The sequence below is a fragment of the Pelecanus crispus genome, chromosome 2, assembly GCF_030463565.1.
Source record: "Pelecanus crispus isolate bPelCri1 chromosome 2, bPelCri1.pri, whole genome shotgun sequence".
In the NCBI taxonomy this organism is placed as follows: Eukaryota; Metazoa; Chordata; class Aves; order Pelecaniformes; family Pelecanidae; genus Pelecanus; species Pelecanus crispus.
Genome location: NC_134644.1, coordinates 127402387 through 127424837, shown reverse-complemented (window position 1 = coordinate 127424837; position 22451 = coordinate 127402387). Strand labels below are relative to the sequence as shown.

Below are 22451 nucleotides of genomic sequence, written 5' to 3'. Positions count from 1 at the left end.
CAAAAGAAAACTAGAAAAAAAATTATGAAAATGGTAGGAAATGTTTTCACTTCTAGTTATGAAGCATTTTTCATGTTCTAGCTTTTAGTATACAGTTGTGAATAACAATAAAATGTCTTTAATTTACTTGATACAAGTCTTTAAACTATATTTTTGTTTTTAAAAAATTAAAAAGAAATTAGGTTGTGGTTTTGAAATCATGAACTATAGAACTACAAACCTGATGATGAAGGGTCTAATGAGTCTGAACTATTTGTGGAAATATTGTTACTGAGAGTTATGCTGTCAACTCAACTAAACTATTTTCATTATTACAGAGGTACCCAATATAAAGGCATTTTGAACTTAGAGTTACTCTTTGTTTTATGCATCTAAATAGCTACTTTATAGCCACCAAGACTGTGTGTACATCACAAATATAAAGCAAAGAATGCTTGCAAGTCTTCTTCAGAATGGTTCTAAAATAAAATACAATAACAGCATCTGTTGAACTTCAGCAGAACTCTTGGTTTTCCTCCATTTGGGCACGTATAGGTATCTTTTCTCAATTCTCTTCTTTTTTTTGTTTGGTATGTAATATTTTTTTTCTTATTTCTACTTCGTTGTAATCTTCTAGTGGTAAGCAAAACATTAACAGACATATGATTTTTTTCATATTTTAAATGGAAACTTCTGCTCCAGAAAACTCAATTTTTCTGCTAGGAATATAGCAGACAGGCAAATCCAGCAATTTGTGCTGGGGCGCCCAAGTAGGAGTTTGGGGGACCAAGTAGCAGTTTAGGTTAAATGTTGCTAAGGATGTATGAAGCTCAAAGCAGCCATTTCTGTTTGCTCTTAAGGCTTCTCCTCTCTTTCTCTCCCAGTTTTACTGATGGAGAGGGTATAATGAGCCTGAGGTTGTCCTCCTCTGTAGCCTTGTTGCCTTTATAGAAGAGCAGGCAGCAGTTTGCTGAGGGGGTGCAGAGGTGTTAAGCGATCATTTGTCTTGGTTGTGCTCAGGGCTTCACCCTTCCAGAAGGAAGTACAGATTGATATCACTGTGTGAACCCACTCAACACACCAAAGCTGGTAGGCTAAATTTTAGACTTCAAAGGGCTTTATTAAAAATGCCAGTATTTGGGGTGTCTAGTCTGCAGAGAATTTCCTCTGCTGACTCCAACTTGATCTTTCCTCTTTGCTTTTGTCTTCTGAAGTAATATATGACATCACACACATGCACTAGGTCTGAGTGTCAGGTAAGTTTAACATAATTCCTTTCAGCCCCATTTGGGTTGACGTTCAGGCACCAAACATGAACCTCATATTACTCTTTTGTCTATTGCTGGCACAGCACCAGATTCTTCTTGCTGCCAGGAATGGCGGCAGCTGCTGCCCCCAGCAGCCTTTAGCTAGAGCAGCATAAGCCTCTTCCAGGCTGGGCAAGAAAGAGGAGAGGGTAAGATCTCGTAGGTTACCTCTTTTTAGTTTAAGGAAAAGGCTTCACATTTCTCCTTTTCTTAACATGTTGCCATCTCAAACATCTTTGTTGCTGATGTGTTCTGTACATGGTTGGAATTTCAGTGATTCTCAAAAGTCAGAGTTAGTCTGTCCCGAGCCCTGCTTGCCTGCCTGTCTCCCAGCCTTCCATAGTTCCTAGCTTCATATCAATAAACTGCTCTGAAATCTGGAGTCCTGTTTGTGATGAGTGTAAGGCAACACCTCTGGCATCACTCATAGGTTATTGGGCTGAGAACTTGCTCCTGCAATGCTTGTCCAGAGATGGAGCTCTAAGCCATGATTCTCAATGCCAGATGACATTGAGACATTCAAATATGATCCCATACACAGCATAAAAACTTAGAAGAATTGCATGTTTTTTGTATTAAGAACTGCTTGATAGAGCCTTTGCCACAAAAAGCGCCCTAGAGTTTTTTCCAGAGTAAAGAGAAAACCAGAGATTTTCTCCCCAGAGGCAGTGAGGGCTATGTCTTTTGAAGTGGAAATGCCAAAGCAGAAGTACGAACCAGATGCATAGTGATAATAAGACTGCTGTGCACCCAGTGAGCTATTCAACTGGTCATTTACATGTGCAGTACCCTCCTAATAGCCATTCTCCTTCATCTCCTTGTTGTATATATGCAGGAACAGTAGCTCTGCAGGCAAAGTAAGCAAAGCAGTCACTCATGAAGCTTTATAATTGAGCCCTTCTATAACACTGTGACTGACAGGGCAGTATTATTTTTCTGATAGTTGCTGATGCCATGGAGTGGCAGTTGTTCACTGTTCTGTTATTTAATGTTATAATTGAATAAAGTATCTGCCTGTTTTGTGCCTCCAACAAGAAGAGACATTTATCCATGGAAAAATTGTGAATTTCTGGGGGCTTTGTTTAATAATGAAATAAGATTTACAGCCTCGAGAATGCTGATTCCACTGTGTATGTGCATGTGTATATCAAACCTATAAAATTTACTGTACTCTTGTTGACAATGCTAAGGATTAGTTTTGTAGTTTGCTTCGTTTCTTTTTCTTTTCATAAACACATGCAATGAGTGATCATATGAAGTAGCTCCTGACCTATTCTTCCACCACTGAAAACAACAGTGAGGGATTCATTGATTGGCATCGCACTGAAACTGATGGACATTCCAGGTTCAGATCTCAATGCAGCAAGTTCTATAGCTGAATTCACAGAAGCCAGCCACATCAGGAAAGCTGCATGTATCAAAAGGAGAAGAAAAATTGTTAACATTAGTGAGGTTAGCTGAAGAGGACAATTAATACGTATTATTGTAATGGAGCAAATGCAGCCTCACTGTGAATGAAGGGACTGAGCTCTGTGCATATCAAACTGCTCCTGTCCTCTAGAAAGGCTCTTGCCCACCTCTTAATTCCTGTTCCTTCCTTCCTTGACACAGTACTGACATTTTGGTACAAACAGAAATAGTGGCAGTAACTTTTTGGAGGAGCAGAGTGCTTGAGGTTTACGCAGGTTCAAGGAGAGACTGGTTATTTGCACGGAAAGGAAATCTGTTGAACGTCGGTGTGTTGCTAGAAACCACATCCAGCTCAGAAAGACCTTGAGTTGAAAGTTATTAAGGGCTCAGCAAGCCATAGGAGGAAGAATTGTACATGCTTGTCTTATTCTCTTCCATAAACATCTCCTAATAGCCACTGCTGGAGATAGGATATTGGACTAAATGGATTTTTGATCTGACCAACTATGGTCATTCTTATGCTTTATGAAACGGGGAATAATAGAGGGTCTGAAATCACCTTTGTACCTCCATTAATTCAACTGCTGTTCTTTATCATAATATGAAAGAGAAGGGAGAAGATGAATAGATATAGTTGATTTTGACTGGCTTTTAAGTTATGTATTGAACCTGTGCTTGAAACATGACTTGTGATGTAATGAAGCATAACCGAATACATAACTGTGACAAATTGGTATTAAACGGTCAGTGTGAAAAGTGGTGGGAGTGAAATGTGGCCTCGCCTTTTTATCAGTTCTTTTAGAAAAGTCTCTATAATTATTTCATACTACAGAAGTTTGTGTGAGTCAGCACTCTACACCACCTTATGTCTGATTCATGGTGTTCCTCTCCCAAAACTGCCTGCTGTCAGTTGCCACCAGTAGAGCATTTTTTTCAATAGCTCCTGTTAGGAAGGTTTGCTAGCATGTCTTGGGTTTGTGGAATTACAAAAGGAATGTAACTAATTTAGTTTTAAATGTTTGCTTATGTAGCGTATTATTTTCATTAAAGTTGTACTTTAGGATAAGAAAAATAAAGCATGTGCAATATTGAAGCCAAAGGTTAAAGAGAACAGCATAGTAACTCAAAACTGGTCTGGAGTCTGTCACTCTTTGGTCTGCAGTACTGTCTCTTGCAAGTGATCCTGTTCAAATGAGTCAGATTGCTAAGGGTGTAAGGTGGTGTTGAGCAAGACCTGGGCTGGTGGAATCCAGCCCAAAGAGATTAAAGCAACTTCCATCATACAGGACTTTGGTAGACAATCTTTAAGAGCGGGTTTTATGACAGCCTGCACTTGCACAGCCAGCAGCTTCAGTCTCACTCATACCACTCAACTCATTCACATCCAACCTCTTCCTTATAGAAAGAACCCATCTTACAGTAACTGCGGCTCTCAAAGATGCTCTGCTGACAGGCAACCCATTCAAAGTGTTCATTTGACTTGTGTGCATACTACCTTGGAGTCTGCAGGCATCAGTGTCTGTTTGGGCTGCATATGTGCCCCTCTCCCATCTCAACTTCTTAGAGCAGGATGAACAAAGTGGGCCCAACAATTGCCTTGTTTGTTTGTTGTGATTAATCGGACTCATTATCACCAGGAATGGTTTTGGCTTGTGGGATGCCCTCATGTAGTCAGAATGTCTCAAAAGAGCCAAAGGTGCTGTAAGGTTAATTGCCTTTCCCTTGTTTTTTGTCTGCTTCCTAAGTAGGCTATCTATCTGCCTTGCTTCATGGCAAGAAAGGGAGCTATGTTAGAGCTGCTTTGGTATCGTGGGGCTCTTGCTTCATTCTTAGTGTTAATGAGAGGGTTCCTTAGCTCCCTGACCCATCACCACGTCTGTCCTTTCAGCAGATCTGAGCTTCCATACGGCTGTATGGTTGTAGGACTGTGCCACACTACTGCTGTTAGAGCTGAAGGCCAACGCTAAGGATTACTGACTGGTAAAATATGCAATAAGTTTCAGGTAGCTGAAATCTCAGCTGTATAAACTATTTAAGCATACTCTAAATATTAATTGAATTCTAACCTGAGAATTAATTTGAGAGAGGGAGAGGATTTATTCAGAGATCTGTCTTTATGTAGAATGGCTTGTTGACTCCTTCCCGACTCACCTACAAGGAATATGAAAAGTCTGGGTGATTTATAGCATGAAATTGATTGCTAAGAGTAATGCAAGAGACCCTTTAAAACATCTGGAGATTTTTCTGTCAAGGAGACAAGTGAGAGTTGTACATATGTACCTTGGTTTGAGATTCACAGTACTTCAGTGATGCTTATATCAGAGTTCAGATCTTAAATTTGTGCTCTCAGAAAACTGGTGTTTGAGGGACTTGTTATTCCAGCCAGATTTGGTGCACACTTCAACTTGCTTTCCTTTAAGAAAGCAGTCTTACTGAGAACAGTGTTGAGCGTTTGACATATCTGGTCTGAAGACATTTCTCTCTGGGTAGAACTGTATTTTAACCTGTAGCAGAAGAATCTCTAATTCTAACAATATATGTTGTTTGCCCATTCATAAATCTAGACATTGTTTGGTAGGAGAACATAATCCTATACATTAAGACCTGGTTTCCTGCTCTAAATCAGAGTGCCCTTAAACTATCAACTGTCATGGAAATCGCCTTCCAGAATCCAAGGTGTTAAATACAGAGAAACTGGATTTTGGCAGAAGTTTAGGCCATGATAATGCAAATGTCTGTCGTAGGTAATTGAGGTGAAGGATGCAACAGTTCTTAGAACCAAAAGTCATATTCAGACCATATGTTTGCTTGGGCTTTCTTTGGCGTTGTAGTTTCTTCCACCATTTCCAAGTTTCCTCCAAAAGCAGGGGGAGAAGCTAACACAGTGGTGACTGCAGTGAGCCTGGAAAGTTCTCAGTCAGGAGCCTGGACTTCTCAAATGTGCAAAAACAAAGCTGGTGTCACTTTGTGTTTAGCTGGGCTCAAGGTGATCTAGAAGGATGAGGTGGAAGCTCTAACGCAATGTGATGAATAATGAGAAACTAACTTGAAGTACGAGAATTACTGCAGTTCTTGTTTTGAGAATTACCCTAACATGGAGAGTACTTGGACTGAAGGTGCCCAAAGGATGTTGGTCAGAGCAGAGGATCAGCATGGAGCTCTGTGCAAGGTGGAAGACGGAGGTCGTGGCATCAGGAGGTTTAAGAAATACCAGTCCCTGAGTGCAAAGTCCATGGCTAAGCCTGGACAGTGCTCCTTGCTTCAGCAAGAAGGCTGCTGCCCGATTCAAAAGCACCTTCCCTCTGCTCTTAGAGTCTTCCTCTGAGGAGTCTGAGGCTCTTTAATCCCTGGAGGAGGATTTTTGTGTAGGTGAGGCACTAGCTGGCTGTTCTTGAGAAGTGAAACACATACATGTTTTTCAGTCAGACTTTCCCCTTTCAGGCTGAAGTAACAAAAACAGGTGTAGATGTGCTTCCAGTCTTCCAGCATGCTGGGGTAAGGGTTTGAAAACTCTGCAGTTCCTGTGTGTGTGGCATGCCCTGAGCAAGCAGCAGAGTTTGATGAGGCCATCATGTGCTGTCATGGCTGATGCCTGTGGGTAGCAGCAGCCCTGGGAGGTGATGAAGAGCTCATCCCACAGCCTCTTTTGTGACTGCCCTGACGCCCAACGCAGGGCAGGGAAGCCCTCTGCTCCCTCTCCTCTCAGCTCCCAGCACCTGTGGCACTCTTCCCTGGAGGTCTTCCCATAAAACCTGCCCTGCGGCAGCGGTTCAGACAAGAGGCACGTTTTGAGAACACGCTGGCCTTGCATCAGTGGTGCGGTGGGTACCAAGTACCCAGATGTAGTCTGACCGCGGTGGAGTTTTATTTTCCCCCTCATCAGCCAGCTGTGGGAAGGGAGCCTGGAGTGACCACGGAGGGCCGCTTCAATTTGCTCAGCCTCCTGCGGGAGGGCAGCCCTGCAGCGGGTTAATGGCTGCCGCCCGTGTGCACCGGGCTGGGGTGGGCATGGCCTCCGTGGGGTCCCTGGCAAGGGGCAGGGGCTGGGCCGGGCCCCGGCAGCCCCTAACTGCCACCATAAGTCAGTGAGCCCCAGGAGTGCCACCGTGTTCCCCAGCTGCGCTCCCGCAGCCTTCTCCACTGCCCCGGGGATGGACCCCTGGCCTCTCCCCCTCGGTGCCTGCCGTTAGCGCTGCCCTTGTCCTGGAAGAGGAGCTGTTGGCAAGCTGCCCCGGAGAAACACTCGCCGGCGGCCACAGCTGGGCACAGGCTCAGCTCCCCCCGGGCCTGCGCACAGCTATCCCCAAGCTGCCACACCTCTGCCTCTGTGGGATGGAGGAAAAAAATATTTGGTAAGAGAACAGGCTTTCAGCGTTAGCAGTTTATGGCTGCTGAGGTGTTGTGATAAATAGAGGTGAGAAAACGGTGCAAGCAAACTGCCAGTCCCTACCCAGGCCCCGGCTTCGGTGCAGCCCCAACGCCATGCCGGGCGTCATGAGGAGGCAAGATCTCGCCTCCTGTCCCCTGGAGAGGCGGTTGCCTCTGGAGAGGGTGGTCCAAGGGACAGGCCTCCATGAAACCAGCCTTGCCCCTTGGCAGCTCTGCGGCGGCCGTGCGTGCTTGCAGGCCCTGCGGGCCCAGGAGCAGGGCGGCTCGGCCCAGCAGCCGCGAGTGGGGCCGGGAAGTGTTGAGGCCATGGCTACCCATATCTGAGGGTGAATGTGCCTTTCCTCTCCTGGGCCAGAGCCTCCTGCCTTTTCCCCCAGAAGCAGTTATTCCTATATGGTGTGGTCTGTGTTTCTGATACCTCAGAAACTCTTGCTTTAGCGTAGTCTTATTCTTGGCAAAAATAGACCAGCTGCCCAGGGATGAGAAATGTACTAAACCTTGGAATTTAGTTACCTTGGTAACATCTGTAAGGAACTACCAGTGCAAAAATGCTATTTTTTTCTTCATCTCTTTTATGGCAATACATGTTTATGTTTACTTGGCAAAAGTGTGATTTATAGCCATTGTAGCCATTCTCCTGAACATTATGCTGACAGACAATAGTTCCCGTTTCTAACAGGCAAGGTTAAATGACTGTACAAGCAGGTGTTTGGCTTTATAGTGCAAACTGAGATTTACCATCAAGTAACTAAGCATTTGCTAAGCAAAGCCAAAATCGTGTAAATATTGTATTATTGTTTCAAAGTGTTACAATGCTTGATTACATTTACTCAGCCTAGCAATTTTTTCAATGGTTGTGTTTTAGAACAAGTATAAAAGATCTGTTCTTTTTTTTTTTGCTTTTGCATTGTAACATTCTAACACACGTGTAAGTTTTAGTTGTCAACCATTCATCGTACAGGGGAAAAAAAAAGAAATAAAAGCATTATTCCTTATGATTACAAGCCAAAGCCTTGCTTTGGACTTGGTTGTTCCTGGATCTGACTCTGGGCACAGCTCTCTTCCTACTCCATCATTTCCATTTAGCCATCTGTGCCCTGGTAGTGGCTCCTCTGCATTGTGCAATCCAGGACACTCAGGTGCTGGCACACAGAAGTTCGCTAGGGATCACACTTGTGTGAGGCAGAGTAGGCAGTGTCCCCAGCTTTTAGGTGGCTCTTTGCATCCTCTGGTTGCTCACTTGTTTCTCTCTTTGCTCCCAACAGCAGGGAATTTTCTGAGCCCTTTAAAGGGAGGAGCATTGCTCACTCGGTGACCAATTCAGTAATTGATTTAATTAATTTGAAACTAACTGTCACTTGTTAAACTGATAGTCAAGAAGCCAATTATCTGTTAACAGTCCTAAATACGAATCAGTGGTAACCAAAGTGTTTCTCTCTTAAATAAAGAAATCTGGATTTCTTTCTGATATTTCAGAGCTTTTAAAATGAGTTGTAAATATGGCTATTGTCTTTAAGAAATTAAAGACTCTCTATTAGAATGCCATTTTCTTGTTCAGAATAATCATAGAATCATAGAATTGTTTAGGTTGGAAAAGACCTTTGAGATCATCAAGTCAAACTGTTAACCTAGCACTGCCAAGTCCACCACTAAACCATATCCCTAAGCACCACATCTACACGTCTTTTAAATACCTCCAGGGATGGGTACTCAACCACTTCCCTGGGCAGTCTGTTCTAATACTTGACAACCCTTTCTCTGAATAAATTTTTCCTAATATCCAATCTAAACCTCCCCTGGCGCATCTTGAGCCCATTTCCTCTTGTCCTATCGCTAATTACTTGGGAGAACAGACCGACACCCACATTGCTACAACCTCCTTTCAGGTAGTTATAGAGAGCGATAAGGTCTCCCCTCAGCCTCCTTTTCTCCAGGCTAAACAACCCCAGTTCCCTCAGCTGCTCCTCATAAGGCCTGTGCTCCAGACCCTTCACCAGCTTCGTTGCCCGCCTCTGAACACGCTCCAGCACCTCAATGTCTTTCTTGTATTGAGGGGCCCAAAACTGGACACAGTATTCCAGGTGCGGCCTCACCAGCGCCTAGTACAGGGGGACAATCACTTCCCTAGTCCTGTTGGCCACACTATTAACCACCACTCTTTGGGCCTGGTCATCCAGCCAGTTTTTTACCCAGCAAAGAGTACACCCATCCAAGCCATGAGCAGTAGTTTCTTCAGGAGAATGCTGTGGCAAACAGTGTCAAAGGCTTTACTAAAGTCTAGGTAGACAACATCCACAGCCTTTCCCTCATGCACTAAGCAGGTCACCTTGTCACAGAAGGAGATCAGGTTAGTCAAGCAGGACCTGCTTTTCATAAACCCATGCTGACTGGGCCTGATCACCTGGTTGTCCTGTGCGTGCATGATGGTACTCAGGATGATCTGCTCCATGACCTTCCCCAGCACCAAGGTCAGGCTGACAGGCCTGTAGTTCCCCAGATCCTCCTTCCAGCCCTTCTTGTAGATGGGCGTCACATTTGCTAACCTCCAGTCAACTGGGACCTCCAGGGCTGCTGATAAAGGATGGAAAGTGGTTTGGTGAGCACTTCCACCAGCTCCTCCAGTACCCTTGGGTGGATCCCATCTGGCCCCATAGACTTATGAGTCTCCAAGTGGTGTAGCAGGTCACTAACCATTTTCCCTTGGATTATGGGGGCTTCGTTCTGCTCCCTGTCCGTGTCTTTCAGCTCAGGGGGCTGGGTAGCTGGAGAACAACTGGTCTGACTGTTAAAGACTGAGGCAATATTTATTTCTGAAACTGCGTTTAGAATTTTAATCTTTTTAATGTGTTATGCCCTGTAAGACATAAGTCTCAGGGTATGATAGAAAGTTTATTAAGGCTAAATCCTGCTCACCTAATTAATTTATGTAGCTGAAATCCTCAAGTAGCCCTAGGTTTTTAAATCAGAACATTTCCATTGCTCTGTTGCAAGCTGAGTTGGTGTACACATTTAGAAGTCTTATTCTAGGAACGTTATGTCTTTTATTGTATACACATTTGTATTTGTAAGAGGTAATGTAAAAGTGGTACATAGCAAAACACAGCTTTATTTTTTATTGCAGCTATTAATTATAAAGCATTTTGTAAAACAAAAAATGTTCCTTAAATAGAAGCATTTAAATTATGATTTTTATTATGTATTTTCATGAAACTAGTTTGTTTTACAGGTTTACAAAACAAAACAATTTAAAAAAATATGTTCAGAATGTGTGCCCGGTCCTGTATACTTTATGACATAAATGTGTTGGATGAATACAGCAAGCAAGCCACTGATGTATGATGGCTCATCTATGGCTCTCTAAGTACTTAATTGAATTAGATCATTACCCATTTATACAATATTTTCTTTTTAATTTCTGATCTGAGGGCGGTGAATAGTTGGGGTTTTTACTGTATTAATGATGGAGAGTCAACAATTTGATTAATCATTTAGCTTCAAGCATGAGTATTTCTGAGCACATCCTTTAAAGAATGTGTCCTGATGTTTTTTTACATTCCACATGTATATAAATGTGTTTGTTTCTTTTCCATGGAGGTTGTTTAGAATGGCCTGAAAGCAGATGGTATATTAAGGTACTAATATATTAAGGTCCATCTCATCCTGTATCTCCAGTTTCAATCTGTACACATTGCTGGCTGCTAACACCCCAGTTTTGTTTCCAGCTTCACTGTCTGCAATAAGTATAGGCTTGTAGAGCCCTGAGCAGGTGTTTGCACCATTAGCAAAACCATGTAAGTCGCCAAAAAAGAGGTGCTTTAGAGAACAAGAAGCAAGCAAATTGAGGGCCAAATTCTGCTGCCATTTAATCCATTGAAGGATGAATTGTTTTACTAGATAGCCTGTTGGCCAAAAGATTGTTTAGAAGTAAAGAAGGGTGGAGTAGTAGCACAGGTGGCAAATTCCAGTGCTGACAACCACAGGATACACAAACCCATAAGCATGTGAAGACACACGTTAACCATATATTTCAGCTGTAAAATCTGCAGGGTAAGAACAACACATCCAGAGTTTCCAGATGTAACTTTCAGGTTGATAAATTAATCCTTTATTGAGCAGTATTTTTAAACGTATTATGACACACAATGCATGAGCAAAGTGAATGAGCACCTGAACAAAATGAAGAGAGGATCTTTGTTTCTGGAGTCAGCTTTTCCAGTATAATCTGTGCTGCCAGCAGTGAATACATCAGATGTATTTACATCGTCTCTGTGCAAGAGGATGTTTATGGATATGGCATATGCTGCTCTGCACCCTTAAAACCTGAGAACTAGATTCTCTCTCAGTGCCATGTGCATCTCTGTTGATTTCAGAAATATGCAATACTGTAGTAATGAGCATGGTATAAGAATCTAACTATATTCATAGACATATGGACAGACAGATGGATTAAGGCAGACTTTGTCACTTTGTCCCTAAAAATCCTTTGTGATACTTATCTTTTGTGTACACAGTGACACTAAGGTGTCAGCCCAGATCATTTCCCTTAACTTAGCAATATTTTATGAATTTACATAAAGTTTTGACTTGAAAACGTGGAGGAGTGTGTGTGTACATTTTGCAGAAATGTACTGGTGCTAGTAATATAAATCATTTTCATTCTATTTTGAAAAACATTGTGAAGGTTTAAATTATGTTTGAACTGGACAGAGATGATGATGTGGCATGTGACTGAAAATATATATTTTTTAATAGATGATTCAGCCGCAGAGAGTTTTAATGGCAATGAGACCGTGGGACACAGTTCCAATGCTTCAGGGGGAACACACTGCAGGGAGATGGCAGAAACCAACAGTAATGGCAAAACAAATCTGGAGCAGGATGAGCAGCCTCTGAACCTGAGTGACAGTCCCCTCTCTGCTCAGCTGACTTCAGAATACAGACTAGATGATCACAGCAGTAATGGAAAGAACAAATACAAGACTCTCCTAATTTCTGATCTCAAGATGGAACGGGAGGCAAGAGAAAATGGAAGCAAGGTAAGATGCTTCCACATGCTCCAGATATGAAGTGTGTAGCTTAGAAAAGGAAAATATTTGCGAGGCCAAACCAAAGGTTATTCCCAGCTAAGCACTTAATGCAATGTGTCTAATGTTTGTCACATCATTACTCAAATGCTAGACATAGATTTGTATGCTCTGGTGCACATATATGATGCATACGTACATTAAGTGTATGTGGGTGTACATGGGTGAATACACATATATAGGCATATATATTGTGCTGACACACTGACAAATACCAGTGCAGTTCTCCATCAGGCATGAATTTTATCAGTCCATTTATTGAGAACAGTCTACATTACCCATTTGAAATATATATATATTAAAATATGTATATAATGTAATACATATATATATATGTATATATACTGGGATACATATATCTATGTATATTTATAGACGACCATCTCATTACATGTATTATGTATCTGTAGAATGAATCCGTATGAATGTTAAGTGTGTGTGCCCAAGCAAATTACTACATGTGAATTATCAGCCTCTGAAAGGAACTGATGTGGTTCCTTCCTGATTGTTTGTGTTACGCAGGCACCTAACCTGAATTAAAACTGACAAGTTTGCTTTAAGAAGCTGTAATCCCCTGAGGGCTTTTCTCTGTAGTTTCCATTATGTGAGTAGGGAGAAGTGAGGGTGGTTATACTGTAGATAAAGACAGATTGTATAGATTAGATAGCTAGCTTTCTAGGAAGGTGTTTGTCATGAGGGCATCCTGTAGGGAGGGTGAAGAAATAGCCTGTATCATAGAATTTATCCATTGATCTTATTGGTGACAAGTTTTTTATCTGATAATTCCTAACTGGATTACCACTTTTACAGCAGCAATAATAGGATGTTAGTACTGGATACAGATACTATTAATGCTAGTCACTAGCTTTCAGTAGCTCACTACAGAATAATCTGATAACATAGATATACTTTGAATGGCCACATTTTTTGCAGGGCTTTGAAGTTGGAGTGATGTGGAAAATCACTTTTTCTGGGTATATCCAGAAAGGGATTGTACATGACTGATGTCTAGAGAACAACATTTATTTATGCTAAAGTTTTAACTCCTGACTTCATTGCCTGCAGAGTAAAAATAAAAACTTGAAATACTTTTTTAACTCAAGTGTCTGGTTTTGGTGGGTAGAAGAAAGGGAGACCAAATGGGAGATTGTTAGTCCTTCTCTTTCTTGGCCATTCCAGTTTAACAAATCATGTATCCCAAAACCTTCTCCATAAAATCTTTATGAAAGCCTGTTTATCTGCATGGAGTATTTCTGTTTCCACAAATTTTCATTTTATTGAAAATGTTCTGAATAGCTCTAGTCTCAGTGCTGGATTTACTCAGTACTTTGACTGTTGCGCAGTGCGTCCCAAATTGGCTACTATGAAGGGTATCTTCATTTGCTCCAGGGCACATCATTCCAATGAACCTTTTATAAGCCGGTCACCCAAATATTGATAGACACACAGGCTCTTTTGCCTGAGGTCCATTGCTGCTTCTGCCATTAATCTTGCAAATACACAAATAAGCTTGGTGAAGAAAGGGAGGAGTCTTAATGTGGAACTCATTTATAGCTAAGACAAGAACATAGCCTAATGTTACATTTCCAATTTTAATCAGTTCCAACTCAGATGCAAAAAAAAAAAGCATCAAAAAGTGTTAAAAATCTGTTTCTAATGAATTGAGATGACAATCAAAGCCATCTCATTCTTTGTTATTCTACAAATTTTAAGAGGCCTGAATCATCCCCCACATCGATATATTCTTTCATCACTCACTGTCATCCTACCCACTCTATACTGCCAACAATATGCAGATTTGTCTCCTCTTTTTGTCCTAGTGAAACTCATGTTGATGTTTACAGTTCATTTAAGTATATGATTTATTAGGTATGCAGTAAAGATTATTAAATATGGAGTGAAGACTTCAGGAAGAACACACTCCTGGGATAAACAAAAATTTGTCAGAGATTTGTAAGCTGAGTGTAGAGTAAAAGAACATTTTTGTGGCCAATTTCAGATTTTACAGATGAATTCTACTCTTACTTTTTGAATTTAAAAGAAGTTGTAGAATATTTTTAGAAGAAACAGAAACCATCAATGCATTAGAATGGGACTGTACAGCATCTCAGTGTTTCATATGCATACATGTACACTCATATAAATCATTACTACGGTTTTACCTTAAGAGGTATCTTACATGCTAAAGAGTCAAAGAATGTTTTACAAGCCCTAGACCTGGTCAAGGAGGTCCTCGTGCCTTCCCCTGGTGATTCAGGTTACTGGACCCCTCCAGAAGAGTGTTCTGGCCATTACTAATCTGATTAATTTTGAACAATACAGAAGATCGAACTCCTAGTTGGGTGCAGTACCCACTGGATGCACCTGGGCAAGGGTGTCACAAGGAACTAGCCAGAACTCTAATTCCTTTCCAAAAAGAAAACAAAATAAAGAACAAGTAAGGTTAACAGAGACCTACAGTTTACTAGGAACCACGTCTTACATATCCTTTCTACCCAGAATGCACCAAGTATGTGGGTTGTTTTTTGAAGTTGTCTAGGAATTCTCCCAGCGCTCTCGCAGCATCTAACCTCCACCCATTCAGAGTTACACAGTTATCCGACATGATTAGACCTGAAAAATGGCGTCATTGGTGGTGATGGGTAAGCAAGTGTTTAGCATAACCTCTAATCATGTTTTCATGAGAAGAATCATCTGCAGTGTTCACCAAATATCAAATTGATGTGCCACTTCTTATAATGTAGTATACTTACAGTATCTTTATGTGGCAAAGAATTGAGAAAAGTTATGTGAGAAGTCAGTGAAAAAAATATCTGGTTTCCAAATGAAAGGAAATATATTTTAATTATTGGCTAGCATTGCAGGAAGTAATACATTATGCTTCCTCCAGCTTCTACAATGACCCATTCAGCCTGCAGAAGACATTACTTGCTTGAAATGGCCAGGACTCTGAAACACACAGTCAAAGGGCTGGAGCTGGGAAGATCTGTTGGCTGACATGTTCCCTACCTGCTCTGTCTGAGTATCCTTTTTGGATACTGCATGATATATGTTTTATTAAATTTGAAGCCGCAGTTTCTCTGGTCAACTTGTATCCGTTCAGACCTGTCACTAGGTTTAAAGATAACACTTCAGAGCTGAATCTAGGCACAAAAAGCCAAAAGTTTACTTTTTTCAGTTGAAAATTGTCAACATATTACACCTCCTCCACCAAATTGCAGATTTTTTAAGGGAGTTTATTTTTTTTCTGGAAACAAGCAGTTTTGTTAAACTATGTTATAGGTATTTGTGTGTACAACACTGTTTATAAGAACAATACTTCCTTCAGATATGTAGTGGTGGGCTCCACCATTTGACAATACAGTTCTGATTGATAATTTTGTATGTGCTGCAGAAATATGATCAGAAGAAGCAGTTGGGATAAAAAATAGTAGTTTTTCCATCATATTTTCTTTGTAAATCTGACAGCTAATAGGTAAATGTTACTTGGAAATGGTTACTTCTTTGTGGAAGTTCAATTTTTAGAATATCCATCTTGTCAATACCTATTTGAAGCAGTTATATGCTTATGCTATATGGAAAGTTTGCTAGATAGTGGCCTCATTCTGTGAAAGAGTCTTGGATGTCAAAACAGGGATACTTAACATTTTCCTAAAATCGGGCCTCTCTAATGTACACAGAGGAAGTCATTAGTGATTTGTAAGAAATGTAGTTTTTTTGGAATAATCAATCAAGTTTTCTTGTCTGAAAAGACTCTGGTGAATAACTGGAGATTAGATAACCCTGTGAATAAATTCTACTTCAACTTTCCAAACTACTAGGGTATATTATTTAAAGAATGCTCTGTTCAGTCACTTCAGAATATAACTTTTATAAAAACTGATGTTGATAACACTCTTTAAACAAGAATCACGTTTCAGTGGACAGTGTAACTTTACTCTTTGAATTTTCAGTTCCAGACAGTGTGTGGTAATCTCTTTGTGTAAAAAGGCCACATGCTGAGTGCAGTGGAGGGAGTCGGCAAATTGTAACATAACCTTAAAATCTGGTCCAAAATGTTTCACCATTCACTAAAAAATATTATGCAAGGAAGCAATGGGTTTTCATAGTCTTAAATATATATAAGTAAGTATGTATGTGTATATGTGTGTATATATATACTTTGTGTATATGCTTTTATTAGACTAGTATTAGGGAACTGATCCTCCAGAAAGACTCAGATGTTCACGGCAGTAGAACTTCCTACAACCGTTTAGGGCTAAACTGAAGTCAGTAAAATTTTGTATAGCTGCAAAGATACATACATAAATTTACCTTAACAGGGCTGGGTCTTTGTACTACAAAAGACTTATAAAGTACTCATCTGTAAATGCTCTGCAAATGCAGTTCTATGAATTCAAATAGTTAAGTGCACATATAAATTATTTTAGATCATTATATACTTATGTGTGAGACTGCTGGGTTTCTGTATGATCATAGTGAAGTCTCAGTAGCACTGAGATTCTTGATTTCTGATTCTTGTGTTACTGCTTTTTCCTAGACCATATATTTTATTTTAAAAACTCATTATATAGCTTCATCTCTTCCACATCATTTATTTCATGAAATATAGCAAGCCCACTCCTTTTAAATAATTTTTTGTCTTCTGCATTTGGATAACAAGGTTATTGTGATATGGGAAATCAGGGGTTTGAGCTAACCAGACATACTTATATTGTGCCATGTATTTTACCTGGATTAATAAATAGTCCATTATGTCTGTATTGCAAAGGATGTTCCTCATAGGCAAAACTTCTCTTTGGGATTTCCCAGACAGAAACCAGGTCATGAATGCCTAGGAGGTGCATTAAAGTGAGGTAACAAGGAGGACACACACCACGTGTCCATTTTGTCCAGATACCTACTAATTGCAGACAGTTGGTTAACGTCTTCTTTCTTTCTACCAGACAAAATTTCTGATAGAAAAATTGGACACCTCCAGGACCTCTGGATGTATGGTAGGCTAAGTTAATACGCATTATGTTTTGCTCCAATGTGTAATTGGCTGCATGGGGAAGTGCACAAGATGCGTAATTTTTCTCGAAGTCTGGAAAGAAAAGCACAGTTTTAAAGGAGAGAACAGTAAATAATGATTGCTGCATACAGTGACCTTTAATTATAATACTGCATTCTAATGTGCATGTCATTATAGTTACAGTGGTTCACAACAATGCAGAGCTTTCATGTTGTTTCTAAAAGGAGGATCGTACTTTCTGTCACTCCTTTAATGCTGGGCTTTTGAAGTGTTTCTCAGGCTCTTCTCTTCAGCCTGATGGAAAGAACAGTGTTACTGTCCTGGGCCACTGCCAGGGGCTGTTTGCTCCCAACTATTTCAACTTCAAACTGGTGGTGTAATGGATGCATTTACACTATGGCAGGTTAGCCTGGCAGGCTGTCCACTTTTAAGACAGGTCCCGCTCTAAGAAAGTATTTAAAGACTTTATTTAAAGACCTTGTATGGGATCTGAAAGCCAGAGCGTATGTGAGATCCTGGGTGAAGAGTCATTTGAAGTTCCTGCATGCTGCTGTAGTTAAAACTTTAGTCATCTTCAGTGGTTAGACCAGTAGTAGAATCTTGTTAACACCTGCTTTGCTGGAACTTGTTTTTACTAAAGGAAACCGGGCACAACCATTCAAGCAGCCTGACCTAAAAAACAAATATACACCATCTCTGAGGAGTAAGGTAGAGTTTCAATGTGTTTCTTTCTCACTCTCTCTCCTTTTTAAAGATATGATTGTATCTTAGTAAAATATGAAAGGTCATTCCTAATATCCAGTGAACATCATCACGTCTGCCATTGTGTCTGAGGCATGTGAAGTCACTGTCTGTCTAGTTCCCCTCTGCCTGTATTTTTGTCTGCAGGTTTGCTTGGGGAAATGCTCAGAATATAAGGGTGCATATAGCTTTTCCCAAAGCAGATGGAGTCCTCAGGAGTTACAGTGGGCTTTTACATAGACCAATAGTAGCTTACTGAGTCACTTCGGAAGTAATTTATTAAAAAATTTTCTTAATTGAATGTGAAACAGGTGTGCATCTACTTGAAGCAAGACATAAAATGCCGACTGGGAATTTGGCATGTTGAAGAACAATGTTGGAGAATTTTTTTTTTCTTTTTTTTACTTCATAGCTAAAAAAATTTTCATTTCTTCTTTTCTTTCATCATCATTAATTATTTATATTCAAGTGGCATAGATAGGTTTCAGCTGAATTGGAGCATTGTCATATGATGCTTATATGATATGGTTACCTCAGCTCTAAGCAGGAAGGAAAGCTGGAAAGGGTAAGATAGAAGTGTCTCCTCTTTTGAAGAAACCATTAAACTATGCATGTTGGCTTTTTTGGCACAAAGAAAATACCCTTTTGCCCTTCTAGTTCATGCTGCCGAGTGCCCAAGTTACAGATAATGAATCTGGATTAAGTTAGTTAAGCTTTTCAGAAAGGAGTTTTTGACTCCAACTCATGCTCTCCACAGAACTTCTCACTCATCTCTCTTACTTGAAGTTGGATCTGACTACCTCGGTATGGCATAAGAGGAAACTAGATTTTTTTTTTGTTTTAAGTGTTATATTTTATTTCATTTCCATAGTCAGATAGAAAGTGTTAAAGCAATGCCATATTTTACTGACTGCTGTTTTGTTAATGCAAGTATCTTAAGAGTCTGCTGTCCAGGTGTTTGACAGCCTTATTTTATGGCTTAATTGTTAAGACTAGGAAGAAGCTTAGCATGAAATTCTGTTTGCTACTGTAATGAATAACCTATGAGGAGGGAAGCAAAGTCTGGTGAAAGGTATAGGCAGGACATGTACAACAGTTAGTGGCATACTAGATTTTGAGCAAACAACAATATGAGTGGGGCAGAATGCAAAGCCAGTGTGATACGCACCCCGTGGAGCAGCAAGACATCAGCACAGACTGAGCCTGCAGCTCCACAAGGGTCCAGCCTGCTTCCAGCCACAGCACCAAGGAGAGGACGGTGACTTCTTCCAGCTGTGCCTTAATTGTTATCCAATGGATTCCATCATTGCTGCTTTTCACTAAATCCTTGGAAATAGTTTGTACTGAGATTCAAAAGTAAAAACCATAAAAGAAGTGAACTGAAGGTGAAATCCACCCCTGCTGCTGTCATGTGTAGGTGATACAAGGCTACAACATCTTTTGGCTTGCGTCTCACATCTTTGGTGTGTGAAGGCAGGCTCAAATGTTCTGCTGAAGTATGCATCTTTTTCTTTCTCTGCTATACTCACGTTTGTGCAAAGGTAGCAGGCATGCCAGTGTTTTTCACAGCTCCTTGGGAGATAGATACACTACAATGGAAGGAGATAGGCACCTTCTCTTTTCCTATGCATGGAGAACATTAATGAAAGTAGAACAAAAAAATTTATGCAAGGAGTTTTGTGGTCTCCTCATTTTTTCCTACCCACTCTCCTACACAAGAGTGAGAAAAACCAGCCTGTTTTCTCTTTCCCTATTAATTCCTACTTCATACATAGGGTTTTTATAGGTTGGTCTCATTGTAAAGACTGAGTCCTTTATATTTTGCTCTACCATTTTATCAAACACCTTGGCTTTACTTTCCCCTACTTTTAGAAAATGAGAAAGCTGAGAACATCACAGTTTTCTAGCTCCGAAAGTCAGTTTATTGGTTGTTTGGAGAAAGCAGTATAGTTCTACGAAGAAAAAAAAAGTCTGTCTTCTTTTTTGCTACTCTTTGATAGGGGAATTGTTATAGGCCACCAAAAAATTGATGTTACTTCAATGGTTTAATATGCCTTTTCCTTGAAAAAGAAGTTGAATTTATAAAGCACTGTTTTTTTCCAGACTTGAATCTTCTGATTTTGGGGGTTACCAGTAATAAACGCATAAATAGAACATTGTTATGAAGAGAGACAACTACAGGTGCATGAAAACATCAGTGCAGTGTTTGTCAGAAAATATGAATGCTCTAGCATTCTCTAACAGTCACATTCATCTAACTCCTTTGTCTATGATAACATCAGTTCTATGTTTAATTCCTCCCATTGGCAGTACATTTAGTAGCAGGTTTTCATGTTCAGTGAAAGCTCTTGAAAATGAAATTGGTTTCCTGCAGGACATTCGTTACAATGGTGTAAACCCAGATCAATTAAACTGAAGTTGATGATGCTACTCTGGATTTACATATCTCTAATGGGGAATACAATCTGGCTCCGTACGCCTATGAAATCGCAGCTAATGTAAAACCGGCAAGGAAGACAACAACTTTTAATGTGACTTTTATGAATTTTCTCAGAAGTTTTTTTTTTTAAAGGAACAAGTACACATTGGTCAAGTATCAGACAGCGGTGCTGTTGATTCCAGATTGCATGTGTATTAGTCACAGATCCAGCTGTCTATCCTCATTCATGCTCGCCTTTGGAGTCGTTGGTCCCTCAAACTGAAACAGAAGCAGTTGTACCTAGAGGGGATGCAGGACTTTGTCCAACTTGGTTTTAGTGCCTGGACATCTGTTCAGACAAGAGAGAAAGCTATCAAGTGCATCTGCAATCAGTGAGGTAAGGTGTATGAAATTACTACTTCCCTTCCTGTTTACAGCCAAGAACTTTTCATAACTCAACGGCCTGGGAACCCAAGTCTGTACCTTTCAGGCAAATTCCTGTTGACCTCAACCAGGGTTTGTTCCTGAAAAGATACTTTCAAGGCTGGGCCTTGTTACAATTATTATCTTCAATCCCTGACTCTTGCTTTTGTGTTTTGAGGTTTTTTTTTCTTAGGAAGGAAATTGAATTTTGAAGCCCTACCAGGTCAAATAGTTCACTGTAACTTTTTCTTCTCCTTCTGTTATCACATATGCAGCTCCTTTACCAACTAGAAAAAGACTGAGAGTAAATCTTGCTCTTGGAAGATTAAATACTATTTGATGGTACCTACTGCAATTGTGTTTAGTCTTAATATTATTTACAGCTAATCAACTGTCATTTTTTTATTTTTCAGATGCAGACATTGAAGAGCTGATCCTCAAAACTAATCTGTGATGAATGACTGGATGATGGGCCACTTTTTACACACGTTACATTCCTCCAAAACTGTATTGTTATTCAAGAAGTTGATAATCCTGAAATGTTACTCCTAATTTTTTCTTCTGGTATTGAATTCTTTTCTATATACCAAGTCAGGTGCTGAAGAAATGGAGGAAAGAAGTCAAAGATTTTTTTTTCTTTTTTTCTTTAATGACTTTTATAACAACATATTATTGAGGTTTTAAAATAAATATAATTTTTATTAGTTGTCTTACAGACATCTCACTTTCTAATCTTGTTTTTTGTTGAATGAATGCCAGTAGTCAAATATCTTGCTGAACGTTTGGTACACCTTCAAACTGTGCTTTTGTGTGCCCTCCATTTTCCCTCTATAGCAATTGCTGGGAATAATTAGGTACACTAGAACACTGAATGCTTTTTTTGGATACTTACTTATTCACATAACTGAATTTGCAAGGTGATGTGGGAGAAGGGAATAGGTTAATTTGTTAATATGGGAAGGAAGGAGAATTAGAATTCAACTTTAAAACTATTTAACTATCTTGTTCTCTTTCATCTTTCTTGTTGTTGCTAGTCTTTTAACCCTCCTTTTGCTGCTTCAGCTTTTCTGTTAATTCTCCTCTGTTCTCCTCCATTTGCTTCCAAAGGTTCCTATGAAGACCTGTCTGAAATTTTTTTTTGAGGAACAAAATAGTAGATGTGGATAATAATATCAATTACCAGAATAGAGAACTGTAAGGAATCACCTGAATTACTGAGTCCAGTCTTCTGGAATTGGCAACCTAGGTAACAGACATTTACTCCAAGAGGATCTGCAGTAGTTCAGCTCACTAAATGTCACAATGTCCATGAAGTTCTGATTAATAATCTTCAGCCTTGTAGGAAACAACAATGGTGCAGCTGTAATATGCCACAGGAAAAAAAAACGAGGTAGTAGAATCATTGTTGATGTCCTAGATCCCTGCATCAACAAGGGATTTGCTAGGTGGATTTCCCAGATGGTTTCTAGCAGTATCTTATTCCCCGCAGAATAGGGGACAAAAAAGAACAACCTCCAATAATCCCTATCAGTCTGCTTGAGGTTTTATCTGTCATGTGTTTCATTGAAACATCCTGCCTTATATTTTGCCTCTAACAGTGGCTGATTTGAAATACTTCAAAGAAACGTTTAATAAACAGCTTCTACATTAGTTATTGAGGCAGGGAGGGGATGGTGATGTAGGTA

At 40.1% G+C, this 22451-nt stretch overlaps 1 protein-coding gene across 4 annotated transcripts in view; it reads left to right on the top strand.

Annotated features, from left to right (window-relative positions):
- The window catches only part of NOL4 (nucleolar protein 4), a 212047-nt gene that overhangs the window by 109419 nt on the left and 80177 nt on the right, over window positions 1–22451 (top strand). For all 4 annotated transcript variants that reach the window (XM_075705362.1, XM_075705361.1, XM_075705360.1 and 1 more), the window contains exon 6: window positions 11838–12121. In XM_075705362.1, the coding sequence (XP_075561477.1) occupies window positions 11838–12121 (284 nt within the window). The remainder of the gene's footprint in view (window positions 1–11837; window positions 12122–22451) is intronic.